At 61.8% G+C, this 21811-nt stretch overlaps 2 protein-coding genes across 3 annotated transcripts; one reads left to right on the forward strand and one right to left on the reverse strand.

Moving 5' to 3' along the window:
- Nucleotides 1-6106: 6106 nt before the first annotated feature.
- On the forward strand, nt 6107-8575 carry LOC121167868 (synaptogyrin-3). Its single transcript, XM_040997567.1, has 4 exons — nt 6107-6330; nt 7371-7608; nt 7973-8115; nt 8191-8575. Exons 1-4 carry the CDS (start codon nt 6232-6234, stop codon nt 8398-8400), a joined length of 690 nt encoding a protein of 229 aa, XP_040853501.1. The 5' UTR covers nt 6107-6231; the 3' UTR covers nt 8401-8575.
- Nucleotides 8576-13171: 4596 nt separating this feature from the next.
- On the reverse strand, nt 13172-21200 carry LOC121167906 (E3 ubiquitin-protein ligase ZNF598-like). Of its 2 annotated transcripts, none has more exons than XM_040997617.1 (12): nt 20985-21200; nt 17831-17943; nt 17531-17660; nt 17180-17391; nt 16873-17090; nt 16483-16591; nt 15728-15915; nt 15474-15558; nt 14635-15389; nt 14266-14413; nt 14008-14158; nt 13172-13928 (listed from the first exon to the last, which is right to left on the reverse strand). In XM_040997617.1, the coding sequence occupies exons 1-12, from the start codon at nt 21198-21200 to the stop codon at nt 13575-13577; spliced, it is 2679 nt and encodes an 892-aa protein (XP_040853551.1). In that variant the 3' UTR covers nt 13172-13574. The 2 variants fall into 2 exon arrangements, with proteins under 2 accessions (XP_040853551.1, XP_040853550.1); XM_040997616.1 differs by having other exon boundaries at nt 16474-16591.
- Nucleotides 21201-21811: the final 611 nt, after the last annotated feature.

The raw sequence follows: 21811 nt of genomic DNA on the forward strand, positions 1-21811 counted from the left end.
GAGGGAGGGCCTGGCTCCTGTGTGTTTTGTGCTGTACATTCTCGGCCCCACCCTCACATCTGGGGTTCTGACTCAGTGGGGAGAGGCTGCCTGGATGGGAGGGCCTGGGCTTCCGGTAACCAAGGCGTGCTATTCAGGACAAGGCCAGAAGTGCCAGTTGGTGACAGGTGGCTCGGTCTGCAAGGCCCATCGCAATGTGGCTTCTGTGATAGGAGCATCGTGACCCACACGACAGGGAGCCCCCCAACAGCAGAAGAGGACCCTGGGGGTTCTCTTTTACTGCTTTTCTTTATGTATTTATTTAAAATAAAGCGAGGGAGAGACAGAGAAATCTGTCCACTTGTTTACTTTCAAGATGGCCATGACAGCTGGGGCTGGGCCAGGCCAAATCTAGGAGTCCAGAACTGCCAGCCGAGTCTCCCACGCAGGCACAGGGTCCCAAACACCTGGGCCGTCCACTGCTTTCCCAGGGTCACAAGTAGACTGTCCAGACAGGAGCCTGTGCCGTGTGGAATGCTGGCATTCAGGGTGGACCATCGGCCCTCCCTTGTGATAACATTGTCCACTTGGTGGGGGAGGGTTAACTCTGGAGGAAGGTGGGTTGAGGAGGATATTCAGGATCTTGGCTATTGTGGGAGGCCACAGCCAGTGGAATCCCCCTGAAGGCACCAGGAGCAATTGATAAGGTTTAGGTAAAGAACCTGCCAGAGGAACTAGCTGTGTTTTGGGGAACTGTGCCTTGCTGTTGAGATGTAAATGGCTCAAGCCCCTCCTCCCTGGATGTCCACCTGACAAGCTTCCTTTAAAAGTGTTGCTGTTGATAAACTTCCGCTATTGGCCATCACTCATTAGTCCACGTGTGGTTATGGGCTCCATGCACAATTCCATCGATTCCATCGCTGAGCTGAGGACAGCGACAAGTGGCCCCTGAACCGGGAAGACCACCCCCGCCCCCAGAAAGTAGTGAGTGGGACAATGGGCCAGAACCAGTGTAGGGCATGGTCTTTTATCTCATTTATGCAGAATTTTTTCGTGAAAAGTGGAACAAAGGTAACTAGGCAGCAATGGCATTTTTAGGAAGAGCTTGTTTGTGAATATAATCCTTGGTCTCCAGATGAAGGCGAAGAACCTCAGCATCAAAATCCCAACGTTTGTTCTTGGCTCATTGTTGCTAAGAAACTATGAGCTTGTGGCTAAAAGGCCTATGTGACCTTTAGCACTGATGGCCCCAATTCTTAGGAATCAAGGCCCGCCTAAGTCTGGTTATCTTAGTTGCTGGAGACATGGGCTGTCAGGTAGGGGATGTGTGCTGTTCCCCTCACCTTGCAGGCTATTGTGAATTGCCCCTTTTCAAGCTATTGTGGACTGCCCCTATAAAAACCCTATGAATGTGCTGTTTGGGGCCACACTCCTGGTAAAGGGTCCCAGCCAGCTGCTGCTCTCTACCAAGAGCCCAGGCTCAGATATTGAGCTTCAATACACCATCCTCGTGCACTTGGATCGACTTCACACTCCTGGGGATTTCAAAATCTGGGCACAACACAGTGACACTAGGGACTGAATTTAAGAATTTTACTCAGAAAAATGGTGAAAAGGCCAGAGGTAGGATAGAACATATTCAAGTTAGTTTTTGGATTATATGGGCTTTAATTAAAGCTCTTACTATTTTAGAAGCGGAATGTACCTAAAAAAGAAATGCATCGTAGTGCGGACCAGGAAGAAAGGGGTCAGAGGCCCGCCTGAGAGAGGAGCTAGACTGGGCAGTGGGCAGTTAGGGCATTCTGGGGCCCCAAGTCATTTTTTTTCTCAAAGATAAAAGGGTACTTTCCCCACCACCTCTTGGATTCACCAGAGGTCTCCCAACTCAGCAGGAATGCTTCCCCTAGGGCGACATTAACTTATCAATTCCCCATCTGAAGCCTCAGCCCCATTCTGTCTCCCCCATGCCAAGGGGGAGGGCTCAGACCGGCCTCTCATTAGAAAGGGACCAAGGGAGTTGGCCAGTGACGCCTTTCTGGCCTTTTGTCCCAAGGCCAGGTACCATGGAAACCGGGAATTTTCTTTGTTCATCTTTGAGAGAGAAACATCTTTGAGGTAAACCTTTAAAAGGTGCATTCCCCACCATTAATACGGGCTCTTCCTGCCACTATGCAGGGGTAAGGGTCCTTTCTATCTCAAAACCCCCTCCCATCGCTAGGATGGGAGTCTCTCTTCTCAGCTTCTCTAATAAGTCTTATTTTATTTTTTTTAAAGATTTATTTTTATTATTTTTTCATTGGAAAGGCGGATATACAGAGAGGAGAGACAGAGAGGAAGATCTTCCGTCCGATGATTCACTCCCCAAGTGAGCGCAACGGGCTGATACTATGCCGATCCGAAGCCAGGAGCCTCTTCCGGGTCTCCCACGCGGGTGCAGGTTCCCAAAGCTTTGGGCCGTCCTTGACTGCTTTCCCAGGCCACAAGCAGGGAGCTGGAAGGGAAGCGGGGCTGCCGGGATTAGAACCGGTGCCCATATGGGATCCCGGGGGTGCAAGGCGAGGACCTTTAACCACTTGCGCCACCGCGCCGGGCCCATAAGTCTTATTTTAAACTAAACTTTGTCTGCACGAAAATTCTTCTTTCCTGCGAGACAAGAATTGAAGTTGCTGTCGTATTCGGAGTCAAAAACCCTACAACACACCTAACAGGAAAGGCCGCTGCAATACGACCACAAAGTAAACCCCTGGAGTACAGATGAGATGGCAAAGAGCCACGTGTGAGGGGCTTCCTAACGGAGGCGCCAGCACAAGTGGCAGGGAAGGAAATGGCCTATGCTACAGGCGAAGATGAAAGAGAACGGGTGAGAGACCCTCCGACGCGGAGACACCGCTGTAATGCAGCTGAAAAGAAAGGCCTTATGCTGCAGATGTGGAAGTTAGGGAAAGAAATCTCAGGAGAGATTCTCCTAACGGAAGATATTGCCATAATGTGACAGAAAATGAAATTACGCTTGAACTTAGCCAAAAGGCCGAGAAGCGATTAGAACTAAGAAAAAGAAAAACATTTTCGGTGTTAGCCCACAGGATTTCTCTGGTGAGGTAAATGAGGATGGGATAAAGGAACAGTTAAATCTCAGCCCATGCAGTCTCACTCTTAAATATTTTAAACTGTTGCCAAATTGATTTATTGATCTGTCTTGAACTAAGATTGCTAAATCAACACAGATTTCTTTGATTCATGTAACAAGCTTCTATAAGTTGTTTTTATTTGTGCTCAGGTTTGATTCTCATTGTTTTCTCTAATATACAGAGAGGAGGAGAGACAAAGAGGAAGATCTTCCATCTGATAATTCATTCCCCAACTGATCGCAAGGGCCGGTGCTGTGCCGATTGGAAGCCAGGAGCCTAGATCCTCTTCCGGGAATCCCACGCGGGTGCAGGGTCCCAAGGCTTTGGGCTGTCCTCGACTGCTTTCCCAGGCCACAAGCAGGGAGCTGGATGGGAAGTGGAGCTGCCGGGATTAGAACCGGCACCCATATGGATCCCAACTCATTCAAGGCGAAGACTTTAGCCACTAGGCCACTGTGCCAGGCCCAATACAATTTAGTTTTAATTGTTAACCAGTGCTCTTGTTTCCAAATTCACAGCAGACATTGGACTTTTGGGTAATGTTTTCTGAAACTGTTATTTGATATTTTTCATTGATTTTTTTTTTCTGAGTAAGCAACCTGGTGGCTCAGACTTGTTGAATGTACACACCACACCTTAAAAAGCCAATTGTTTATAAAAATAATAATTAATAAATAAAAAGGGGGGATGCCCTCCGGAGACACTATACTCTTTCTAATACTTAACTTGTAAAATTTGCCTTTTAAAATTTTCCTTCTCCCCAAAAACCTTGTATCAGTTTATGACTGTTAACGCTAAACAAGATGTAACTGCATGGAGCCTTTGCTGTTGAGTTTGGACTCAGCTGTCACACACGCTGGGTGTTAATGTTGATCCTCTCACCATCCCGTGCCCCCCCGACCTAGCCCGCCGTTCACGCCCGTGCCCCCCGACCTAGCCCGCCGTTCACGTCCCGTGCCCCCCGACCTAGCCCGCCGTTCACGCCCCGTGCCCCCCGACCTAGCCCGCCGTTCACGCCCCGTGCCCCCCGACCTAGCCCGCCGTTCACGCCCGTGCCCCCCTGACCTAGCCCGCCGTTCACGCCCGTGCCCCCCGACCTAGCCCGCCGTTCACGCCCTGTGCCCCCCGACCTAGCCCGCCGTTCACGCCCGTGCCCCCCGACCTAGCCCGCCGTTCACGTCCTGTGCCTCCCGGACCTAGCCTGCTGCTCATGCACCTCAGGCAAGTTTCATGTTTTGTTGCCTTTATTAAGGTAATTGTTTCTAAATCTTAAACTAAGATGCTCAGGGCTCATTTTTACTCTGGCAAAGATTTAAAACTGGCGTCTTTCACATCTGAACTTAAGCTAGCTTGGGAGAGAAATTATGTGATTTTTCTACCTTCTACCAAGGACCCCTAGATGCATTTCCTGGAGAATACCTGGCTGCTGTGGCCCCTCTCTCAGCTGAAGTTCCCAGAGCGACCACCGGCCAATCATCCCTGACAGGCAGCCAGGTCCATTCTCTGGGGAAAAAGGATGTGGAGGAGTTAGATGAGATAATAGGCAGTTGGGGTATGTGGTCCCTGGTGAAGTTATTTTTGTATAACATATAGCATTGCTTCTCCCCATTTTCAGCTCTTCCAATGACATGTTCTCCCTAGCTACATCTTTCAGGCCTAATTTTACAAAACACAGAAGTGGGATTTGTAGGACATTCAGAATCTTTGCTGTTGTGGGAGACAATGGCCAGTTGAATCTCCCCTGAAGGAGCCAGGAGCAATTGCTAAGGAGATAAAAGAGGCTACATCCTGGTTCACAGGTGCAGAGAAAGAACCTGCCAGGAACTAGCTGTGTTTGGGGAACTGTGCCTCCTCCCTGGAAGCCTACCTGACAACCTTCCTTTAAAAGTGGTGCTGTTGATAAACCTCGGCTATTGGCCACCAGTCAGAGTCCACGCACCAAGTCCATTCCCGCGGGACAGCGACAACAGACTGGAGAGATGTTCAAGTTTCTTTCACTTGTATCTGCTGGGGAGGCGAGGAAGGCGGCCGCTACTTGCTGTCAAACCACACCAGCACCTCAGAATCAGGAGGACATTTGATGAAGACTTGACCCTGATGTGGGCAAGTGTGTCCACTGGGGGAGGTCCTGACAGTTCTGGGAAATTGTTGGTTTCATTGCTCCAGGGCTGAGAATCTAGGGTCTGCTGCTTGGTGATGGCCCTTAGGGCAGCCACAGACCCAGGAGCACACTGCGGCTTGGCCAGAACTGTCCACCCCGTGCTGCTTTCCACTCTCCTCTGGCCCAGAGGAGCTGTCATGTTCCCTGTGTGCAGCTGGGCATGCTGTCCACTGCATGGGCATTGGCATGAAGGACCAGTCCTGATACGGTGGCCCTCACATGCTCCAAGGGTGGCTTAACTTGTAGCACCTCACTTTGTGCCCCCCTGTTTTGCATCAAGGGGGTTCCTGGTTGATGCAAAGGGTCAAGTGAGGGGAAATGGCGGCAGCGCGAACAAAGAGGCTTTCTGTGGACGAGCGAGGAGGCCCCATCAGACTCATGGACACACCTTCCCTGCTTCCTGGTGTGCAAGTGCCGTTAGGAGGCCTCCACGCAGCCCAGCCCCAGTGGCTCCCACAGGGCTGGCGCAGCAGGAACCCAGCCTGGGCTCGTCCTGGCTGGCCACCTTCTGACTGTGATGGTGGCCTGGCCTGGCCTGCACACCCCTCCAGCTATTCCTGCCCAGCCTGAGGGCTGGGCATTCTGTCCATCCTAGGACAAGTGTCACCTCTTGGCCCCCACGCCTATTGCCTGCACCCGGGCCCCCTAAACTGAGGGCTGCACCTCCGCAGCCCCTTTGCGCAGCCGGTGCCCGGGTAGCAGGAGCCGGCGCTGGGCCTGCAGGTGCGGGGGGTGGTGGGCGGGGCGGGAGGCGGCTGGCCGTCACGCGTGGACCCTGTGGGGGCGCTGGCTCGGCCCCGCCCCGCGCGCCCCCGCTGCAGCCGGCGCGCGCTCCCGGGAGGCGGCGGCGGCGGCAGCAAGGGCAGCAGCGGCACCGGCAGCCCCCGGCGGCCTCGGGCGGGGCCGGCCGGCCGGACACACGGACACAGGGTGCCGGGGGCGCGCGGCCCGCCGGGGCCGGCCATGGAGGGCGCCTCGTTCGGCGCGGGGCGCGCGGGGGCTGCCCTGGACCCCGTGAGCTTCGCGCGGAGGCCCCAGACCTTGCTGCGGGTCGCGTCCTGGGTGAGTCGCCCCCGCCAGGCGCCCGCGCCCCCCGCCGCGGCCTCGCCCCTCGTCCTCACCCTCGCCCCTCGTCCTCACCCTCGCCCCTCGTCCTCACCCTCGCCCCTCATCCTCACCCTCGCCGGCCGCAGGCTGCGGTGACGTCACCGGGCTGGGCGCACCCACCTGCGGTGGGGGAGGGGCGAGGGACCGAGAGGGGGACGCCGAGAGGTCACCCCGCCGCCCCTTCCCCCAGCTCCCTCCCTCTCGGCCCGCTCCGTTTTCCTTGATGCCACGACCGGGAAGCGGGCACCTGGGTAGGGGTGGGATTCGCGGAGGGGCTGGGCGCCGAGCCCCAGCCGGAGGAGGGGGCTCCCGGGCGCGCACGCATCCTCCAGGCTGCTCGGCAGGGCCCCCCAACACCCCCACTCCGGGGGTCCGCTGCGGGAGGAGGACACCGCCCAGAGGGCTTCCTGGCGGTGGTGTCCGAGGGGAAGGCCAGGGGAGGGCGGCTGGGCTCCGGGGCACCGCTGGGGCGGGAGGACGGGGAGGGGAGGCGCCCAGGCGTCCGCAGACACACCTCCCGCCCGTGCCCAGGAGGGCGGTGGCCAGGCCAGTGACTCGGCCCTGCTTGCGGGCAGAGCAGCGTCCCCGCCGGCTGCCGGCTTTCCCTGGACCCCGGCCTGCCGAGCTGCGACGGGAGGCGGAGGGAGTGACCCAAGCGCTGGGCCTCTTGTCCCTCCTGGTGGGACAGGACGGGTGCACGCTGCCAGCTGCAGGGCAGAGGCTCGGCGACTGGGGGTGAGGATGGTTGCACGCACTGGGGGGCTGCAGCTGCCTGACCTGGAGCGTGGGCAGGGGGAGCGGGCCGCGCACGAGCCCCCGGCTGCACCAGCCTCGCTCCGGCTGCGCCCCTGGTTCCCGACCCCAGGCCCACACCCGCTGACGCCCTGAGGGTCGCCGAGCTCCGAGCTCCGGTCTGCCCGCGGCCCAGGGCCCGGCTCAGGCTTAGGCGGGGCGGGAAGGGAGGGGACCCTCAGGCACACGCCCACCGCCCTCAGGTGTTCTCCATCGCGGTCTTCGGGCCCATCATCAACGAGGGCTACGTGAATGCCGACAGCGGCCCCGAGCTGCGCTGCGTCTTCAACGGCAACGCGGGCGCCTGCCGCTTCGGGGTGGTGCTCGGCCTCGGCGCCTTCCTCGCCTGCGCTGCCTTCCTGCTGCTCGACGCGCGCTTCCAGCAGATCAGCAGCGTCCGAGACCGCCGCCGCGCCGTGCTGCTGGACCTGGGCTTCTCCGGTGGGCGCGGCGGGGGCGGGGCCAGCGAGGGAGCGCCGGGCGGGGGCGGGGCTACGGGAGGGCGGGGGCGGGGCTACGGGAGGGCGGGGGCGGGGCCAGTGAGGGAGCGCCGGGCGGGGGCGGGGCCCAGGAGGAGCCGGGGCGGGGCTAGGGGAGGGCGGGGGCGGGGCCAGTGAGGGAGCGCCGGGCGGGGCGGGGCTGGGGGCGGGGCGGGGCGGGGCTGGGGCGGGGCGGGGCTAGGGGCGGGGCGGGGCTGGGCGGGGCGGGGGCGGGGCCTCCCGGGGCTCGGCTTCAGGTGAGCGTTCTGCAAGCGGCGCGCCCTTGAGGTGTCGGCCTTCCTGACGTCCCGCCGCCGGCGCCGCAGGCCTCTGGTCCTTCCTGTGGTTCGTGGGCTTCTGCTTCCTCACCAACCAGTGGCAGCGCACGGCGCCCGGGCCCGGCACGGCTCAGGCGGGGGACGCGGCGCGGGCCGCCATCGCCTTCAGCTTCTTCTCCATCCTCAGCTGGGTGAGTGCGAGCCGGGGCCGGCGGGGCGGGTGGCCGGCCGCCCCGGGCCGCCCCGCTGACCCCGCTCCCTGCCAGGTGGCGCTCACCGTGAAGGCCCTGCAGCGGTTCCGCCTGGGCACCGACATGTCGCTCTTCGCCACCGAGCAGCTGGGCGCCGGGCCGGGCCAGGCCTACCCCGGCTACCCGGTGGGCAGCGGCGTGGAGGGCACCGAGACCTACCAGAGTCCGCCCTTCACCGAGACCCTGGACACCAGCCCCAAAGGCTACCAGGTGCCCGCCTACTAGGGGTGGGCAGGGGGCCCCCGGACCGAGGGGGCGGCCGCGTGGGCCGCGCAGGGCCAGCAGGCAGCGGCTCCTGGGGTGCCGAGGTCCAGAGGCTGCAGCCCAGGCCGGGCGCTCCCGCTGCGCGCCCCGTACCCGTGCCCAGACCCCGTGCCCAGACCCTGTGCCCCTGCCTCGGGGGCCTGCCGGGCGCTCCCGCTGCGCGCCCCGTGCCCAGACCCTGTGCCCCTGCCTCGGGGGGAACTGCCGGGCGCTCCCGCTGCGCGCCCCGTGTCTGTGTCCCCGTGTCCGTGTCCCTGTCCTGCCCCATCGGGTCGCAGCCTCCCTGCTTTCTGGCCCTGCCGATGTTGTGATTGTGCTCAAATCTTCAGGTCTCACTGGGGTCCCCAAGCTGTCCCTCTGTCGAGACCCCTGCCTGCCTCGGCCCTGGCATCTGCCAGCAAGGCCCGGGAAACCCTGCCCGCCCTGCCCAGTCCTCCTGTAAGGCTGCAGAGGCCAGAGAAGCCTGGAAGCGCGGAGAGGCCGAGGGCCTGCACCTGCCCAGGCCCCGGAGCGGCCTCTTCCCTGCACACCCCACACCCTTCCACCTCGCCCCATCTCTCCCTCCCCCGCCGCACCCCGTTTAAGGGCCCAGCCCGGTCGGGGTCCCCGCGCGTCGCCGCCCACCCAAGCATTGCTCGCAGCCGGCTTCTGCGTCCGGCGTGATCCCAGCGCAGTCGCCACATCCCACTCCCGCAGACTGCTGTCCCTCCGGAGTGGCAGCCGAGAGGCAGCCCTGTGCACCGTAGCTAGACCAGTGCCATGTTTACAACTTTTGTATGTATGTCAGCCCGCCCTCTGTCTTCTGAAGGAACAATCTGTGATTGTGTGTTTTCAGTGTCCAGTGTTCCGACTGCAACCTCTTTACAATAAAGACTGTAAATGACCTTTCCGTGACCCGGAGACTCCTGCGGATTACTCCCACCTGCCAGGCGTGGGACACCAGGGGCCAGGCCAGCTCCCAGGTTCTGGGGTGCTCAGGCCCGCGAGTCACCCACGCACAACACACCTGCCACGCTCACCTGGGCAGGCGCTGCTGTTCACAACAGGCCCGAGCTGGGCTAGCTGTCACTTCTGTCCTTTTTGGAGGGGATGCTTGGCCAGCACAGGGTCCTCCTGGGGCCAGTGTTGTGGTGCGGGGGTAGGGCAACACCCCGTGCTGGAGTGTGGAGTGAGGCGCTGGCCGCTCCTGCTGCTGTGACTGGCATAGCAGCACTGGGCTCCTGGCTTCAACCTGGACCAGTCCTAGGGGTTGATACAGTTTAAAAATATGAATGTATTTATATTGGAAAGGCAGAGTTACAAGACAGATAGATGTGACGTCCTCTGGTCGGTTCGCTGCCCACATGGCCACAGCTGCCAGGGCTGGGCCAGGCTGAGGATCTGTCTCCCACAGAGGCGCAGGGCCTGAGGACATGGCGTCTTCAGCTGCTTTCCCAGGCCTGCTCGCAGGGGCTGAGGAAGGGCAGCTGGGACTCACCAAGGTGCCCACATGGGATGCTGCTGTCCCAGGCAGCGGCTCCAAAGCAGCAGCTGAAGGGCATTTCTGTGTCTCGCTTGCCCAGGACTCCGGCTTGTGCCGGGCAGGCTCCGCGGCCGCCAGCTTGCTGCTGTGGTCCAGTGGCAGTAGTTACACTGTCGGCTGCCCAAGTGCAGTGACAGGCTCTCATCCTTGTCTGTCCTAAGCGCTTCACATAATGCAGTCATTCAGTGTCTCATTCTCAGACCCAGTCAAATGCTCTTGGGGTTCGTCCAAGCCATAGCACACGTCAGGGCCCCCCACACTCTTGAGGGCACAGGTAGTGCGTGTCAGGGCCCACACCTGCTCTCCAGGGGCAAAGGTAGTGTTTGTCAGGGCCCCCCACACTCTTGAGGGCGCAGGTAGTGCGTGTCGGGGCCCACGCCTGCTCTCTTGGGGCGCGTGTAGCCCTGTCTCCTTATCTGCTGCTGACACTTGGGTCGCTGTGATTAAAGCTCCTGTAAACGTTGACATAGAAGTATCTGAGTTCTTGTTTTCTCTTCTTAAATTTTTTGTTGGGCCCAGTGTGGTGGCCTAGCAGCTAAAGTTCTAGCCTTGAATGCCCTGGGATCCCATATGGGCGCCAGTTCTAATCCCGTTGGCCCCACTTCCCATCCAGCTCCCTGCCCGTGGCCTGAGAAAGAAGTTGAGGACGGCCCAAAGCCTTGGGACCCTGCACCCGTGTGGGAGAGCCAGAAGAGGCTCCTGGCTCCTGGCTTTGGATCAGCATAGCACCGGCCGTTACAGTCACTTGGGGACTGAACGAACCATTGGAAGGAAGATCTTCCTCTCTGTCTCTCCTCCTCTCTGTACATCTGCCTTTCCAATAAAAATAAACAAATCTTTAAAAAAAATGTTGTTGTTGTTGAATTTTACTTATTTGAAAGGCAGCGTTACAGAGAGAATCTTGACCTGCTGGTTCACTCCCAAAATGGCCGAGCAGGGCATGGCTAGGCCAGGCCAAAGCCAGGGACTTCTGGGTCTCCCCATGGGAGCAAGGAGCTAGGCACGGGTGCTGCATCCAACCCGAGCCTCTCCCCAAGGGAAGCCCTGGGGGGTCAGGGAACCAACGGGCTGGGGTCAGCACTCCTTCCCCCCCAGGACTTTAACTGCTAGGCCACCGCGCTGGACCGCAGCCTCTATTTTTTTTTTTTTTAAGTTTCAAAGACACAGAGGGACAAGGAGAGACAGGTAGAGAGCTTTGGTCTGCTGATCCACAGCAGGCAGGCTAGGCCAGGCCAAAGCAGGGCAGGAGCTTCCAGAACCCCCTAGAGGTCACAGGGGGCTGGGCACGTGGGCCGTCCTCTGCTACTTTCCTGCCGAGGCCATTAGCAGGGAGCTGGCTTGGAAGCGGAGCAGGCGGGACCCATTAGGGGTGCTGACACTGCAGGCAGTGCCTTTGCCTGCCTACCACATGCCAGCGCAAGTGTGCTCTTTAATTTAGGATTAAAAAATTGTTTGAAAGGCAGGCATAGGAAGTGGGTAGAGACAGAGAAAGCAAGGTCCTTGATTCGTGCGGCTCACCTGCCGTCTGGTTACAATAGGCAGTTCTTGGGATTCCATTCGGATCTCCAACACTTGAGCTGCTTTCCCAGGTGCACTGCGGGAGAGTCGAATCAGAAACAGAGCAGCCGGGACTTGAACTGCTGCTCATGTGGGAGTCTAGTGGTTCAAGCAATAGCTTAATTAACCAGCACTACAACACTGGCCCTTAATTTAGGATTTTTGTTAGGGTGCCCCATTAGATGGCAGTGAACACAGCATGCTTGGGGGGGTCACACCTGGGGCAGGGTGAGGTTGCATGTAGAGGGAGGGAGGGACCCGTGAGCGTCCTCCCAGCAGGTTCCCTTGGAAGTCCTTGGTGGTTTCAGAGCTGCAGCAAGAATCCAGGTCATGGCCACCGCATGTGACACATGGGGTCAGCAGGTCAGTTTTGCAGGTCACACCCAGTCAGCCCACAGGGAAGTTGCTCCAAAAGCAGATTGAGAAGGTGGAGGCGGGGACAGGAATGGTAAGGGTGGGCAGCCGCAGGGCAGGACACTGTGTCGAGGGTGACCAGGCCCTGCCTTGGTATGAGGAAGTCCTACAATAGTTGGTGACCTGCTTGTGTCCCCACACCAGTCGTGAGCGCTCGGTATTGTCTGCTGGTGGCTACCAGTCCCGGCTGCTGTCTCCTGGGAAGGCAGTGTGGTGCTGAGGCCAGGAATGAGTCTTGCTTCCTGGCTGCGTGACACAGCATGAGCTGAACCAAGTGCTAGAAGCTACTATTGTTTTTTTTTCTAGATGTTCATTTTTTAAAAAGTTTTATCTGAGCATGATGGTTCAGTGGTTAAAGTCCTCACCTTGCAGATGCTGAGATCCTATATAGCTACTGGTTTGTGTCCTAACTGCTCCACTTCCCATCCAGCTCCCCGCCTGTGGCCTGGGAAAGCAGTCAAGGACGGCCCAAAGCCTTGGGACCCTGCACCCGCGTGGGAGACCCGGAAGAGGCTTTTGGCTCCTGGCTTCAGATTGGCTCAGCTCCGGCCGTTGCAGTCACTTGGGGAGTGAATCATCGGACTGAAGCTCTTCCTCTCTCTTCTCTCTCTGTATATCTAACTTTCCGATAAAAATAAATATTAAAAAAATAAAGGAAGTCAGTCACAAAGGGAGAAGAAAGAAGTCAGTCCACTCTCCGGATGGACACGCAGCAGCCAGAGCCAGCCGGGGTGCCAGGGGCCAAGCCCTTGCTGGGTCGTGCATGCCCGCCACCTGGGACATCAGCAGGAGGCTGGACTGGAGTCCATGCTCTTAGTCACGGACACGGCCTGACCTGCTGTGCTCACTGCCCCCTCTTCTCACACAGCAACATGGCCAGTGTTCCTGGTCCCCCTCCCCAACACTAGCTTCAGAGGACACCTTCTCTCCCTGCGGTAGCTCTGGCGTTGGCCTGTGGCTACGGGCAAGTGTTGCCCTCCATTCCTAACACTGGTGCCCAGCCCTGGGTGTCTGTTCCCATTGCTTTGCACGCCTCCCTTACCACACGACACGACTGGGGTCCAGGCTTGGTGGCTTCTTCCTGCCGGCGCACACTGACCGCCAGGCTGCTTCTAGCAGGCCTCCTTGCACAGTGTGGGCCTGGCCAGCCGCCTGGCAGCTATCTGACATGGTCTGCACATCAGGGGACTCGGCAGAGAAGCTCAGGACACCAGCCATGTGCAATATCGCAAAAATAAATTTATTTGAAGATAAACTGTCTTATAAAAGGTCAGAGGCAATTTGAGATCCCAGGTCAGCTTGTCTCGTAAAGATTCAACTTCAAGTAGCACAATTTCATGTCTGTTTTTAATCCTGAACATTCTAGAATCACAAAACAGCCAACTGTTTACACAACACACCCAAAATTGGACTCCAGCGCCAGCGGATCCACAGCGTGGGCTCTGGGAGCTCGGGGCTGCAGCCCGAGTCAGGAGGCCCAGGTGGGGTCACGTGGCATCTCCACCCTTGGCTTTCCAGGGACACATGAATGCAGACCAAGGCAATCCGGTGCTGAGGTGAGGGTGGAGCCTCCTGCAGGGGGCCAGCCTCGCCAGGGAAGGAGCCTGACAGCTGCCAGCGCTTCTGCCCGCTGTGCCGGGAGCTATGTGATGACCCGGGCGATGGCCTGCAGGGAGGGAAAGTCATCGTCCCGGGCAGCGTGCAGGGCCTGGTGGCTGCTGACGTCACCCTGGGCCAGCACCTGTTGGCAGGTGGGGCACACACAGCAGTCCAGGCCTGCTGGCTGGGTGCTGGCCTGCCACATGCTCTTCTTGTTCTTCTTGGACTTGGTGCCAGGTGGCTTCTGGCGGCTGCGGAAGTCTGTGTGTGCAGACAACAGCTCCTGCTGTTTGGCCGTGTCGGGCAGCAGCACTAGCAGCTCGTTGAAGATCTTCTGGAAGTTTTCCCCAAGCAGGTCCCGGCAGCTCTTGTAGTACTGTGCTGCGGACACCATGCCCTGCCGCCAGAGACCCAGGCCCGGTCACTGAGGCCCAGGCCCCCGGCGGAGAACCACCCCCTCCGCGGCGCCCCCTGACCTGTCTGAATTCTCCCGAGTGGCTCTTGAACTTGCTGAAGCGGGCCTCATCGCTCTGCAGGAAGTCCTTGATGGACTGGATGAGCTGCAGGTTCCTCTCCCGGAAGTTCTCGGGTATCAGGTAGGCCCGTGGTGCGGGTGTTAGCCTGGGTCTAGGGGTCAGGAAGTGAGGGGGAAGGTGGAGGCTTCAGGCTTTGGGGCTATCCAAGCAGAGGGCAGCCTTGCACTGCAGCCCCCAGGGGCAGCTGCCCACACTTACGCTTTGATGGTGCTAGTAGGGCCAGGGACACAGGATGGGTGGGGGCCAGGAAGGAGGCCAGAAAAGCCTGGTGGTGGCTTGCTAACTGGGGGCGCCAGGCCTGGGGGCGGGGGCGGGGCGCCCTTGAGGAGCAGCACAGTGCTGAAGCCTGCAGGAGCGAAACCCAAACACAGCCTTGGCAGGTGGCCCAGCCCCCAGCAGCCATGCCGCATCCAGCAGGTGCCAGGACAGTGCCACTTCAGACAGGAAATGACAGTGCAGGGTCATGTGGCCGAGGACAACAGCCCCCCTGGCAGGATGCCCTGTCCACCCTGTTCCCCGGCTGGCCCCTTCCAGATACCCAAGCAGGGACAAGAGGGGGACCTGTACCTGGGGGAGGGGGTGTCCTGGGGGGACAGGGACCTCCAAGTGCGGGGAAGTCTTCCTGGGGCGCAGGGCAGGGGAGGGGTCCCAGGGGCCTGGGCAGGCCAGGGGGCTCCTTGGGGGTGCTCCGTGCTGGGGCTGGGCCCTCAGTGTGTCCATTCACAACAGTCACTGGCCCTTCAGCTCGGCTGGCAGGGGCTTCTGGGGCCTCCTCGGCCCCAGGGGGCTTCGGGCTGCGGTCGGGGGCCGGTGGTGGAGACGGCACGGCACTGGGCTTTTCGGAGCCCACCTTCTTCTTCTTGCCAAGCTTGCCTGAGGTGGGCCCCAGCAGGGCAGCCACAGCAACTGTGGTGGGTGTGCTCCGCAGCTCCTGGGCGGTGATGCCACCACCCTCCTCCTCTTCTGTGGAGGGTGGACCACCCCTCCGGCCACCCTTGTGCCCCTTCCCGGCCTTCCTCGGGGGCTGAGCGGCCCCGGCAGCTGCCGGGGCCCCTGGGCCAGGCAGGGATCCCTTCTTGCTGCAGCTGCTGTTCCAGGCAGAGAGGAGGCTGGGAGGGGCAGTGCTGGGCTTGCTGGCTGAGGACACCAGGGCTGGGAAGTCCTCTTCCTGGAAGGTGTTCCTGCCCCTGGCGGGAGCAGGGTAGGCCAGTGCCAAGCCCACAGTGCCCGAGCCCGTGGCTGCGGGGCAGGTGGTTGAGGTGGAGGCACACAGGCTGGGGAAGTCTTCCTCCTTGAGCTTTGGCCTGGGCGGCAGGAGAGAGCTGAGGCCAAGGAGGGGAGAGCGGTCAGCAGCTCCCCAGGCCTGCCCAGGAGCCCCGCAGCATCATCCCAGTTCCCAAACAAACCTCAGAGGAGCGACCCCTGGGGCTGGACCTGTTGATGGGAAGGCCTCTTGGCTGAGGGGGCCGTTGGTTGAGGCTTCCTTCGGGCCTATAAGACAGAGAGGGGAGGGCATGGGCAGATCCTGGAGGACCTGTTGGACGTAGGTGCCTGCCACCCTCCCAAGGGACAGCTCTGACCGTCCCAGACACCCTGCCTATGGGCACAGACTTGGGTCTGTGGACTTGGGTGGAAAGGCAGGAAGATGGGGCTGGCTCACCTGGGCCTTCTCCTGGAGGCCGGGGCAGGCGCCGAGCCCCCCGGGGTTCCTCCTGACTCCGCGTTGCGGCCTCATCCCTCTTGGCCTTGCTGCCTTCGTCCCGGTCCTCACTCCTGCGGGGCTCCTCCTGCTGCTGCATAGCCACTGAGGCCCGGAGGGCAGCGGTGACTTCTCGCTCCTCCTCGTCCCTGGAACGGGGATGGGCTTCAGGCTGAGCAGGCCCAGCAGCACAGCCGCCAGGGCCCAGCCTACCACCCAGGCACCGATCTCCCAAGCAGCACAGGCCCTTTCTTAACCACTGCGCCACCGCGCCGGGCCCAACACAGGCCCTTTCTACCCACCCTTGACCCGCAGTCCGGTGGACACAGAGGGAAGAGGAAGGGACCATTCACAGGGACTGCTAACCCAGAAACCCTAACACCTCCCCACCCGATCCCCGTGCCTGGTCCCAGCTCCCGGCCAGCTGCTGCCACACCTCAGCACCCCCACCCGATCCCCGTGCCTGGTCCCAGCTCCCGGCCAGCTGCTGCCACACCTCAGCACCCCCACCCGATCCCCGTGCCTGGTCCCAGCTCCCGGCCAGCTGCTGCCACACCTCAGCACCCCCACCCGATCCCCGTGCCTGGTCCCAGCTCCCGGCCAGCTGCTGCCACACCTCAGCACCCCCACCCGATCCCCGTGCCTGGTCCCAGCTCCCGGCCAGCCAGCGGAGCTGAGAGAAGGCCGAGACACATCGATCCTCCCACCTCTTGTACCTCCAGCTTCCTCGGCGGCTCTGCTGGGCTCCACGCCCGCCGGCCCGGCCTGCTCGGCCCTGGCGGTTGTACCTGTCCACCTCCTCGTAGTCCCCGCCACTGACGACTCCTGTGGCCAGCACAAGCCTGTCACTGCCCTGCGGCCTGTTGGAGGCGGCCTCCCAGCCAGGACGACACAGGCTTCCCTGACGCCCCACGGCAGAGGGCCACATCCACAAGAGGCAAGGACACTGTCAGCTCCCGTACCAGCCTTGCCCACTGTGATCGCAGCTGTGTCACAGCATGATGGGGACCGACGTCGGGGAGGCACTCAGTAAGAACGGGGTGAGGAGTGCCTGAGGCCAGGGGAGGCAGCGGACCCGCGATGCCAGGATGGGGCACCCTGCTCACCCTCGTTGCGGCGCGAGTGCCGTGGCGCATAGCTGAACTGCAGGTCGATCTGGCGGTTCTGGCGGGCCTCGGCACGGCTGCGGCTGTGACAGGCGGTCCGGTGCGCCTTGAGGTCGATCTCGGTGCGGAAGGCGTGTGTGAACTGCTCCGTGCTGCAGCGGCCCTCCTCGCACAGGAAGTGCTTCTCCCGGAAGTGCTCTCGCAGGTAAGCGTAGTCGCTGGTGGGGATCGGGGATGGGGTGGGCACGAGCACGAGCCCCCGGCCCCTGACCCATCTGCCCCAAGAGGCCCGCCCTGCCCGCCCCACCTGTAGTAGTCCTGGGCCCCGTCTGCATCGCAGAAGTGGCAGAAGTAGTGGTCGCGGCGCAGGTGCTTCAGCAGCTCGTCGTTATCCAGGTAGCGCTCATCACAGAACTTGCAGAGTGGGTGCCCGCGGTGTGATGTGTCGTCAGGGTCCCCTTGCGTGCGGTGCCGGGCCAGGTCCTTGCGTGAGTACCACTTACGCTCATAGGTGAAGATCTGCAGGACGGGGGGTGCTGGACACTGGGTAGGGACTCCCGAGGCCACCAGGAGCCTGACCTCGAGGTCAGCAGGCCACCATGCACTCTGGGGCTGCCATCCCCCCTCGTGCCCTGGGGACCCTGGGGTCTGGACCCACCTTGAGGTGCTTAAGGCACAGCTTGCAGCAGAAGAGCTCATGCTGCCGCCTCATGTGCTGCTCCAGGTCCCCGAAGAGGCCAAAGGGCGGCAGATCCGGACACTGCGGGCACTCGTGCTGCAGCAGCTGCCTGAGGGAATGCACCAGGTCACCACGGGGTCTGAGATGCAGGGGCCAGCCTGCGGCACCCAAAGCCCTGAGCCACCACCAGCCTACTCTGGGCTTCTGGGACATGAGCTGGACTTGCAGACAGCAAGGGCTGCCCCACGCTGCAGTGTGTGACCCCGGGGGTGCCCTCACCTGTACAGCGCAAACACCTTTCCATCTGCAAAGTAGATGTCATACTTCTTCTCGTGCTGCAGTTGCTGGAGGGAGATGGTGGAAAAGGCAGGGAGCTTCTTCCCAAAGACAACCTGGAGGCCGAAGTAAGCGGAGCTGTGAGCAGGGCACCTGGGGGATGTGGCCTCTCCGAGTGCGGACAGGTGCCTGGGCCAGGGTCCTTCCTGGGAATCCCAGCCAACTTCAGGAGGTACACGGTCCTCACCCTATCTGGCTGTATCCACCACAGGCCGCTGGGGCGGAGCCGTAGTGCCTGGCCTCTCCACCAGGAGGCGGCCTGGGCACAGGCCAAAGTGGCTGCCCGGCTGCCAGCTCCATCCCACAAGCAGCCCAGGACCAGCCAGGACACCTCAGGTACCCCACCGGGAGGCCTGGCACCCACAGGCACTGGCGCACACACTGGCAGCAGGCCTCTTCCTCTGGGGTGCCCACCCTTGCTGCCTCTTCGTGCAGACTGGGCGGTGTATTGTGGCCAGATGGCCCAGCACAGCTCTCCTTCCTCTTCTGCCCCTCTGCTGCTCACTGGCTTGGCTCAGCCCCTGCAGAGGCTCCAGGTTCTCACCAGCACAGCCAGGGGTTGGGAAGATCGTCCATGGAACCGCAAAGCTATCCCTCTTCTGTTTAGGTTTAGCTTAGGGGTGTATCTGAGCCGAGATGGCCACAAACTTGGCCAGGGAGAGCAGGTCCTCCATGCGTCTACTGCCTGGTCTGTTCACAGTAACTGCACTTTGTTCCCTGGACAGGCCAGCTGAATTCAGCCTCCCCTTCTGCCATGATGGGTGATGGGCTGGGGGAGACTGGGAGCTGCCCTTGCCCTGTCCTCACACCTGGGCAGGTGAGAGGGGCCATCTCTGCCGGGTAGGCTTCTTTCTCAGCATCCTCACCGCCCCCATGGGCGTCAGGGGGTGGGGGTGCCCAGTCCACATCCCTGCCTGCCAACACTCCAGCCTGGACCCCAGCAGGCCACCGGCCAGAGCCCGTGTCCGCCTGCTGGAAGGGGAGCCGGGGCCGCTCCCAGGGTCACCAACGAGCCTCCTAGCCCGGCAGGCACTGTAGGGAGGAGCTTCCTTCCCAGACACCCTCACCAGGGATGCCTGGTCCCACCCACCCTGCAGGGACAGCTGAGTGGGCCAGACCACAGGGAGCAGCCTGGACCTCACTCCATGGCCTCTCCAAAGGGGCAAGCGGGAAGGTCTGCAGCACCCATGGGAGGCCGTCAGGATCAGAGCCATGAGGCCCTGAGGACAGTGGGGACAGCAGTTCTGAGAAGCTGGTCCCTGCCACCCCAGGCACATCTGCACCGAGATGGGGACGGGGACTCGGCTCACTGAGACAGCATGGGGGCCGGCACCACAGTGCCAGGGCCCCAGGTGCTGGAGGACAAGGGCCAAGGCTGGGCACATGCGGACAGAGCAGGCTGGCCATGTAGACCAGGTAGGGCAGCAGTGCACCTGGCGTGGCCTATGTTCCTGTCCTGAGCCTAAGCAAGCACCAGGCCACGGCAGCCCCTTCCACACTTCCTCCTTGGTAACACTACAGAGGCCAGACTGGGGCAGGACAGTGGAAGCCATGGGGGGGCGGAAGGGGGCAGGAGGCGACGGGGACAGCCATGGCCCAAGGCCAGGCCCGAAGGGGAAGGGACACCCCAGAAGGGGGCTTTGCGCCCCCGTGCAGCCAGTGTCCGGGCAGACAATCAAGGAGCCAGAGGCACAGGGTGCTGGGAGAGTAACTCCAAGATGATGGCCAGGACTGTGGAGTGACACGGAGGGGTGCTAATACTGGGCCAAGGTGACTAAGCCAGCTGGGCTTGGGGAAGCCAGGGCCTCTGAGGCCTCCCGTCCCACTCTCTCCCCTAGGAGTCAGTGAGGTTCGAGAGGCGGAAAATGGCCCGTGAAGATAAGCAAGTCCTCCTGGTACCTTCCCACCTGCTGGCAGCCGAGGGGCTGCGTCTCTCCCGCCCTGGAGCCCACCAGTCGAACCCTGCAAGCTGCACACGACAGCTTGCTGCCTAGCAGTGCAGGCTGGACAGTGGGTGGCCAGCATCAAACTAGAGCCAGGCCTCTACACAGGCATGAGCAAGGGCCAGCAGGACCGTGTGCCCACACATGTGGCACACCCTTCCCTGAGGCGGGTGGTCGTGGCCAGGCCCTTGCCTGCACAGCACCCTGCTCCCCGGAAGTTAGTACAGGTGTGTTCGACAGGCCAGCTGTGCAATTATGTTGTGTTGTGTTGGCCGGCTGACAAGGCAGGCTCTGGCAAAGTCGGGAGGCACCTCTGAGTAAACCACAGGCTCCCCTAGCTGTCCTGGCACCCCCAGCCCTCTCCCAGGTCCAAGTCCCTCCCCTGATGTCCCCAGGCTGACCAGTACACGACCCTAACATCTCTGCCCGTCTCTGGCTGGCCTGTCTGCGTCACTCCTGAGGGTGAGGACGGTCGGGCCTCCTGGCAGAGGTCACAGAGCAAGCCCTTCCATCAACAAAGCAGGGGATCACCACTGTTAAAGCACCCGAGGAGGCTCCAGCGAGAGGCCCCCCCACAGCAGCACTGCCGGGAGCCTGGGGGCAGCGTGGGGCGCCTCGGAGCTCTCCCAAACCTGAGCAGGCACAAGCCCAGGGGAGCCCCCGAAGTCAGCCCTGGCTGGAAGGAGGGGCACCTGCGACGCGTCCCACAGCAGCAGGCACCGAGGGGACTCCCCCCGCAGGGGCAGGTCCCAGGAGCTGGTTCGGGATCACCGCTGGGGACGGCGCGGCAATGCCCACAGCCTAACCGTCCACGTCCACGCGAGGCGCCCTGCTCGCCTCCGCCCTACATGGAGACCCTCTCCCCGCAAAGACGACCAGATCACAGACTTCACCCGCTTCCTGTGGCCCTGGCACTAATCCCCGGCCTCGGGGTGTGTGTGGGGGCGGGATGCTCCAGGGTCGGGGCCCCCGGATCGCTCCCTCTCCCACTCAGCTCAGCCAACCTCCCAGACGCCCCCCACGGCCGGGACCTCGCCGCGAGGGCCCCCCAACCAAGGCCTCCCGGGGAAGCCGAAGCCGGCAGGCCGGCGACCGGACAGCGCAGAAGGCAAAGTCCCCTTCCGGCCGCGCCCCCGACGCGCGGCCCGGCGCACCTGGCGCAGCTCCTCGCGGCACACGGCGCAGTACCGCTGCTCGCACAGCACCCGCATCTTGGTGGAGCAGCGGTAGCACACCGGGTGGTCGCAGCGGCCCAGCGCCGTGGCCTCCAGGTCCCCGCAGCACAGCACGCAGCTCCCGCCGCCGCGTTCGGGCGCCGCCGCCGCATCCGCGGCCGCACGCCGGGCCTCGGCGCCCGCCGCCGCCGCCATGGTCCGGGCTCCGGCCCCCTCCCGGCCGGCGCGGCTGGCCTCCCGGCGGCCCGCCCCTTCCGGGCGACGTCACCGGGCCGCCCAGCAACGGCCCCGCCCGGCGGAAGTGGGCGCCGCGGCTTCCGTCCAGGCGGGGCGGCGCGCCTGCCGGGAGTGGGCGCCGAGTGTCGCTCGTGTCCAGCGCGGCGTGCGTGGCAGCGGGCGGTCCTTGTGGATAGGGACCCGAGCCCCTGGGCGGCGGCCTGGGCGGCGGCCTGGGCGGCGGGCAGGGGTCCCCCACCCAGGGTATGCCACTGTGAGGGGGGCTAGGCCGGCTCAGGACCCCCTCCCGCTCGAGGGAGGCTGGCGTGGATCTGAGGCCTCCCGGGAAACGGGGCAGTGACGCACCCCACGGCTTGGGCCCATGCCGCCCACTTCCATGCTGGTGACACTGGTAGGCCCACTGAAGCCCCCACCTCGAGTAAAGCAGGGGTCGCCACCAGTTAGACCTGGGTGGGGGTGCAGCTGGCAGCTGCGCATGCACAAAACCGCGCCGCAAAGGCAGTGAAAGAATTTAAGGTCGGTTTGTTTATTTGAAAGGCACAGTGACAGGGAGAGATAGTCAGGAGCCA

Source organism: Ochotona curzoniae, unplaced genomic scaffold, assembly GCF_017591425.1.
Source record: "Ochotona curzoniae isolate NIBS_2020 unplaced genomic scaffold, NIBS_Ocur_1.0 patch433, whole genome shotgun sequence".
In the NCBI taxonomy this organism is placed as follows: domain Eukaryota; kingdom Metazoa; phylum Chordata; class Mammalia; order Lagomorpha; family Ochotonidae; genus Ochotona; species Ochotona curzoniae.